This window comes from Adiantum capillus-veneris, chromosome 21 (genome assembly GCF_014529385.1).
Source record: "Adiantum capillus-veneris isolate H3 chromosome 21, ASM1452938v2, whole genome shotgun sequence".
Taxonomy (NCBI): Eukaryota; Viridiplantae; Streptophyta; class Polypodiopsida; order Polypodiales; family Pteridaceae; genus Adiantum; species Adiantum capillus-veneris.
This window is the reverse complement of record NC_140951.1, coordinates 52,878,186-52,885,631: the sequence shown is the minus strand read 5'-3', so window position 1 is coordinate 52,885,631 and position 7,446 is coordinate 52,878,186. Positions and strand designations below refer to the sequence as shown.

General features: G+C 42.7%; 1 protein-coding gene across 1 annotated transcript; it reads right to left on the bottom strand.

Moving 5' to 3' along the window:
• Positions 1–1,818: 1,818 nt before the first annotated feature.
• Positions 1,819–6,829, bottom strand: LOC147430957 (phospholipase A1 PLIP2, chloroplastic-like). The gene is made up of 5 exons (XM_086493487.1): positions 5,430–6,829; positions 4,182–4,712; positions 4,035–4,094; positions 3,493–3,909; positions 1,819–2,778 (listed from the first exon to the last, which is right to left on the bottom strand). The coding sequence occupies exons 1-5, from the start codon at positions 6,357–6,359 to the stop codon at positions 2,110–2,112; spliced, it is 2,607 nt and encodes an 868-aa protein (XP_086349613.1). The 5' UTR covers positions 6,360–6,829; the 3' UTR covers positions 1,819–2,109.
• Between the last annotated feature and the right edge of the window lie 617 nt (positions 6,830–7,446).

Here is a 7,446-nt window from a genome sequence, read left to right as displayed (position 1 = left end):
TCATTCTTCTCTTCCAACAAGACAAGAACGGATTCTTGGAGAATGACCTCTGGTTATGGTGATTGGAATCCATTGATTTTCTTTGTTGAATGTGTTGTAGGTGACTACTAATTCCATGAGTGTACTTGGTAATTTGGATTGGGTAGCCATAGCTTCTATGCAAAGGAGTTGCAAAGGAGATCCAAAGGAGGTGTAGAGCATGCAAGAATGGAAGGAAATGCACGGCATGCAAAGGAAATCCAATTTTTGAAAGTTAGTTCCACATGTTGTTTTCTTGAAAAGGACATTCAAGGTGATGAGCATGTAGAAGGAAATCCAATTTTTGAATGTTAGTTCCACATGTTGCTTCCTTACAAAGGACATCCCCTAACTTGTAAGGTAAAGGAAAGGTTACAAAAGGTAACAAGAAAGGTGAAAAGGATAGGTTTGCGGTACAAATAGCACTTTCATGGATGGGAAGTAACATTTACCCAAAGATTTTTTCCATTTTCTAATCAAAAACTATTTTTCAAATAAAATGATTCCAAATATCCTATAATGGAAGCTCTCCTCCCATTGGTTGAGAGCACTCTCTCTCTATATATGCCAAAATGCAAAAAACTAGCCTTAAACTTCCGTTATGGCATATGGAGAGATGGCCTCATGTTGCCTCCATCATTTGGAGCTTCCTGGTTTGCCCTTGTTGTGGGCATATCCTCCCATAAGTGCTACCCATGAGAACATGCAGAGACGCATGCGTTGAAAATAGCCTAAATCCTCTTTGTGGTGGCTTGATATTCGTATCATGCAAACATGCATTCCAAGAGTAGATGGAATGATCATCCAAAATTCTTGTGCAACTTTGAAATTGCATCATATTTGGCATCCAATCTAGCAAAGCATTCCCAAGGATAGGATTTTTCTATCCTTTCTTAATTGCTCTTGAGCTTTTGCAAGCAAGATGGTTGTTGCATACCATTGAGGTAGTTCCTGCACTTTGTGAGAGTTGACCCTTTTTGTACAGGGTGGAATAGTTTGCTAGGGTGAGATTGTAGGATTTATTAACGATTCTACTACAATGCAAGCATCCAGAAATACCAAAGGTCCCTCTATGCCCATGTGTATAATGCATCGACTTTGACAAGGCTTCAAGTGCGCACTTGGCAATGAAGTGAATAGCACATAATCCTACTCATACAATAGCATTATATGGCTGTAAATTTTCAAGTTTACATGGGGATTAAGATGCCACATTTTTCTATGGCACATGCATGATAAATTTTCAAACATTCATAATTTTTAGCCATCATTGTTTATACAAAGGAACGTAAGCACAACAATTGAAGCCTCTAGAGGCACAATAATTTTGGAAGCTTCTACGCACCATGAAATGAGAGAATGCTTTCCGAGTGTTTCTATCGAACCATGATTGGATGCCAACAAGCATGTAAAGACGCACAAATCCTTGAAAACGTGGGCATGCTTGTTGTGGGATGTAGCTTGGTGTGGGAGGGCATTTGAGCAACCTTACTATCACAAAAGCAAGATGCATGGAAAGAGGCAACCATTTCCATAGTTCATGCATTTGCATAGTTGCAAACATCCAATAATTGACAAGCTTCAGAACACAATGGCTGCTGATCACCCTGTAAGCTTAATTGGTTTTACTTTTCGGCCTTCTGAGGCCTGAGCGGAGAAAGTTGTATATGTTATATTCTAAATCTAAGGTTTTCTTTGTTCATATATCTTTTAATAGCTTTATGTGAAGCTATTAAAAGAGTCATACTTTACAAGGCCCACATGAGAAGAATCACATAAACACACAAATGACACATTGCGTCGTAAAAAGCACACTTTGTAGCCCTAAATCATTTCCTTTCCTCATCTGTGAGGACAAGGGTTTAAACAAAGCGGGCAAGGAGCCCATAAGGCTGGGCATGGTTGGGTGGATAATGGCAAGCCACTTCCCTTGTCCTCACATCATCTCATTGAATGTGGGCATGGTTGGGTGGATAATGGCAAACCACTTTCCTTGTCCTCACATCATCTCATTGAATGTATGTAGCATCTATGATGTATATTACACTAGCTAATTGTCGTTAATATAAGACATGGAACGGATTGATACCGTTATACACACACAGGGAGTGACGATAGGCATTCCAATATGACCATACGCAAGGATAAGACAAGCAACATTCCCAATTGGACGTGTTGAGAAGCAATCACTCTTGCATTTCTCCCCAACACGCTTTTGTGTGATAACCAGAAAGACCTGCCGCGAACTGCCAATCCAAAGTGCATTGTTCCAGTATGGCGCAAGTGCTGTTTGAAAACAAAAGTCGCTTGACTAACGGCTGAAGAAAGAGCCCCATTACTCACGGTGCTATCGACATTCGCACCTGAGGCTGCACCTTTGCTGTAAACCGGATGACCCGCAATCACAGAAGGCCACATTAGCTGCCTTCGGCGCTCTCTCTGCGCATGACGCAGTCTCTTAACCTTGAGTTTCGACACTAGATGTATAGCTTTTGTGTAGCTACGAGGATCATGATCTCGTGAGACTGTCCCATCGAACCCGTAAGCACCAGGATCACCAAGGATGTCAAGAGGGTGTGGTAAGTTTAAAAATGCTCGTTGAGCTGCCCGGAGCTCGGTTGCTTTTTCCAACTCATTGCCATTTAATGGATACTTTAAGGTGTATAAGCCATGGCCATCAGGAAGCAAGGGGTGAAATGGAGCAGCACTTGCTTCTGGTTGCAAAATGTAAATCTGACCCATTGGAGAATACAGTAATTTCTGCAATTTTGGATAAAAAAGTAATCATAAGAATAAATTCTCAAAACTAAAGCAAGATCTTGCAAACAGAGTACAAACCTAAACCCTAAGCCGTAAACCCTAAAGGGGGAGATACAAAGCGAAATTTCACGACACACAAAAACAAGAGTAACAAAATGGGTATTTCAAAGCCCAAAATAAAAGAGAAATAAGAAATCCTGGGACACCCTAGAGCAAGAGAAGCAGAGCACTGGACACACAATCACTCAACCAGGGCAGTGAGAGAGAGAAGCAGAAAAGAGAAGTTTTGACATCGTAGGAGCAATCCCAAGAGACCTCAAAGATCTATCCGATAAGTCTTGAGCTCAAAGCCTGTTATTTAAAAGGGAGTTGGGATAACCAATCTACCAAACTTCAGAGTGATATAAAGCTTATTCCAGTTTCCTTTCTTGATCACATACACACACGCACGCGAGAGAGAGAGAGAGAGAGAGAGAGAGAGAGAGAGAGAGAGAGAGCACCACGACAATCAGTCTTGAAAATCTGATAAAGCAATTCAAGACACAAAATCGTATTGCATGCCTTTTCACCAGGTCACAAGCCCAAAGAAACCAGCAATATAAGGCTTTCATGTATGCACTTAACATATTGAGACAGGCACAACCTCACTCTAAATCATATTGAGACAGGCACGACCTCAATCTAAACCATGACAGCTTAAGAAAAGCTCGTCACCTGATTGTTCAAGCAAGGATGCTCTCGAAACCTTCCGTTCAACCTCCTCAAGACCTCTGCAACATGGTCAGGATAGTCACATGCAAAAGCCCTCGGTACCACATCCCTGTGCATAATCACTGCCTGAACATGGTTTTTTGGGAGCCGCATCTTTTGCAGAAGATTATCACCTCCACACATTATGAATGGAGACCCAAATGTCACAACTGGAAGAATTGCTGTGCTAGGAAGGACACCTCGAACTTGAAGCATGAGAGCCAAAAGAGTGGCCAGACTCCCACCCAAAGAGTGCCCAGTAAAACGAGTGCGAGCAAGGTTACCATGAGTAGACAAATGATCAATAACCTCAGGAAGTACCTGATCATATAGAGCCTTTGCAGCTTCATATATACCATGGTGGACATAGACATCTAATCCCTACAAGGCAAAGAGTCTCATTCTTAAGCTCCTAATCCAAATTAACTTGGAAAACAACACAAGTGGAAGATTCCCTTTCATAGAATGAATAAAAACTACAGAATCTAGGAGTAACCAAAACCTACCTCAAATTGAATTGGCTCAAAAAAGAGATTAGCTTGCCAAGATGCCAGCGATTCTGAACCCTGCAGAACATATGTGAATGGAACATTCAGTAATTCATATAACGTACAACGACAACAAGAGTTTATTGAAGGTTTCCCTCTGCCTACCTGAATTACAAACAACCTAGTGTGGGAGTTTTCTTCATCGCAAACAAACCATTCACATGGGCAAGTGCGTAGTGATGGAACGTCCTTGGCATAATTTACGTTTGTCTTTTCCTCAGCAAGTGTTGCAACCGTTGCCAGATCCATGGCCTGCAGAACACTCTCCTCTGACTGCCTCAGTATTGATGAGCTATGATTCTCGAGAGGGATGTTGTGCGAGATAGAAGATGCCCCATTTTGCTCAAGTAGACATTGTGCATCAGGCTCTGCTGTTGAATATCTTCCTACAGAACCCAAATGCATACGTGAAGGTTGCTCGAAACATCCCTCAGGTTGAGGACCACTCATATGTGAGGTATGCTCGGTTTGTGAGTTCACATATCCATTACCGATATTCAGATTAGCTTTCTCGGTATCACTTGTATTCAACTTCTTAGACAGCTCACTTTCCTTCACTTTGATTTCTGCCTCTGCTTTCTTGCATAATGACGTCGTGACCAGCCTGAGATGATGGTACTTCATAAGCTGGCCAGGCTGTGCTGACAGATTTGGGAGTCAATAGGTTGAGCAAACAAGTAAAAATTGATCAGTCTCATGCTCAGCTGCTAGTATAGATACTCTCTCATTATTGCATATAGCAAGACTGCCTTCTAAATAGCAGCAAAGCTACGTTTTCCTCTTCACAACTTACATTTACAAGCAACATGAGGCGTTTCTTTGGGATGCCTACTAGGCAAACAAACAGCATTTCCTTATTTATACACACACATATGCAAAATAGGTGCATAGTCCCAAACAAATTAAAATGATAAGTTCTATAACAATTTGTTTTTTTCAGACATGAGTCCTATCTAGCGAGGCCCTAAGAGTGAACTAAGGTTGAAAAAGAATTATGTGTACGTATATGTAAGATGGGGGAAGTTTTCACACACTCGTAGTGGCTTGAGGGCTATGGACAACCAATGCTCACATATCCCGGTTTGTAGTGTAAATTTTCTGGTAAACAAAGTCCCAGTTCTAAGCCCATTTGTCAAGGTCAAAATTTGCACATTGTACTTAAGAGTCCCAATGAAGAACTAAAATTTTTGCCAAAATTCAGCTGTTGAAAATTTTTCAAGGCCCACAAAAACTTTTTTCAAACAGTTCTGCAAAGTCCCCCTTGATCAAGGCCTCACAAGGCTTCCATGGCATAACAAAATCACTCCAAAGAGCACAAAGCTGAAACGCTATTAACTGAGAAATGACAAGTACCTGAATGCTGGGGATCATGTATGCCATATCACAAAGAAAAGTTAACTGCGTAAAGACTTTCATGTCATACAAGGAGGCTTCTTGCAAGAACTTGGAAAATGAATCTTTCGTGTGAAGCACTCTTGTGTATGGGACCTCCACAGAACAATTATGATCAGCATTAAGACTGCATGCCACTTCCCCGTTGTCACCTTCACAGAACTGGGATGTAGAGCATGCCTCCTCTACACCATTGTTTGAAGCTTCAAGAGGGACACCAATTGATTCGTTGGGCAAAGGCAGGTCGGTCGGTGCACTTCGTGTTCTGAAGTACATGGGATCTGGCCAAAGAGCTGCAATTTTTGACATCCAATACCGAAGTGGCTGTGGTGATGGACCCATGTTATTGCTCTTCAAACTCCCTGAAGGTGCAGCAGCAGTTTCGCATAACTCTCTGGACTCCCCAATATCTACCCCAGTCTCATTGATAGGCTCCATAAGTCCATGAGCACCATCAGGTGTTTCCTGCTTTGCAAGAAGAACTTCTGACTGACTGAGGGATCCTTCAACTTCGATTTGATCACCTCCTTCTGACTTGTCTGTATGTGATACATCAGCATCATCTTCTGACTCTGAAGCTTGCTCTCCCTTTTTGTTGATCCACAAGAACTTCAGGGGTGCAGGGATGGTCGAATGAGGGAAGATTAAAGGCAGGGGATTGAAAGAGGATGTAGACGTAACATCTTTAGATGTCAATTCCTCTGTAGAAGACGCACTGTTTGTGGCGGTGGCTGTCTTGAACTGCGAAGGAGGGGATCTGCATGCGCAAATTTGGGCAGATCTCCGTGGAGCTTGCGCTAATGGCGATCCATCCTCAGATAATTTCCCTGTAGATGCCGGCACCCAGACTCCAATACAGCCAAAGCCGATTCTGCATGAGAGATAATCCATGCCAGAACGTTCCGTGATGCAAAACCCAGTCGTGAAAGTTCGTAACCTGTGCTATATGTACAAAAACCCTGTTTTTCATCCAAAAGGTAAGCTATACACAGACACGCACGCGTGCAAACAATGGGCTTCCTGTCTGTCAACCCTAGCTATGGTGGGTTGCTGAAAGCCTGTGTCGTATATACAAGACAAGAATCGAGAAGCCTACTATCTCCAGAGCTTACTTTTCCCAAATGGGTAGTTCAAAACATAGAGAGAGAGAGAGACACGTTTGCGTGTTTCGTAACAGATGGTGGCTACAACGAGCTCAAACAGACGAAAGCGCACAGCAGTCCCGAATCTGGAGATCCGATTCGAAGTAAAGCTTCGGGACGGAGGAAAAGGGCTGGGAGGGAAGGGCGACGATGCGAACAAGAAGGCATTCGGAGCAGGCATAGGGGCACCGCGTACGTACTATAATATAAGCGTGTGTGCAACAACAAACATTGAAAATTGCGTGCAAAATTGGAGCGACAAGCGCCGCGTGGTGCCTAACAAGCCCCTCAAGAAATTTATTAGACCTTACACAAAAGGGAGCTTAAAACACTTCCTTTTACAAGAGTCTACGCATAAAGAGACCCAACATGAGATCCTTTTCTCTCCTCTGATTTGTCGAAATTGTCAAATGGTTTTAATTGCATATTTTCCTTTTTCTACAAATGGTTTGGTGGCACCCCACTTATTTTGATTTGATCTTCAGCTGCCCACGTTTGCAAAGATAGGCACCCCAACACGGATCTCCCTCTCAATTCTCACCGTCCTTGTTGTCTTTTCCTCAGCCTAAGGGTGGATTCGCAAACTCACTATACGGATCTAAAGCACAAAGGTGAGGCCCGATACGTGCATCATTGATGGATGTGCACACACTCGACATACTTACTTTTCTTCCTGATCAAAGCATGGAAGGTGCTTCGTTGGGATGGGCAAAGCATATGGCTGACATCGCACAAAGTGTGCATTCTGTTCTCCTACATGTAGCCTCTACTGAAAAATGCACAAATAGGTGCGCCCAAGAGATGGTCTTATGTCACCGCAAACTCTTTCATTTTGA

What these genes read in the sequence shown, in the direction of transcription:
- LOC147430957 (XM_086493487.1), bottom strand. Translation starts at nt 6,359, where the DNA reads ATGGATTATCTCTCATGCAGAATCGGCTTTGGCTGTATTGGAGTCTGG. An exon ending in TTGAGCCAATTCAATTTGAG is followed by an intron (nt 3,910 to 4,034) that starts GTAGGTTTTGGT and finishes TTTGCCTTGTAG; the next exon opens with GGATTAGATGTCTATGTCCA. An exon ending in ATCCTTGCTTGAACAATCAG is followed by an intron (nt 2,779 to 3,492) that starts GTGACGAGCTTT and finishes CCAAAATTGCAG; the next exon opens with AAATTACTGTATTCTCCAAT.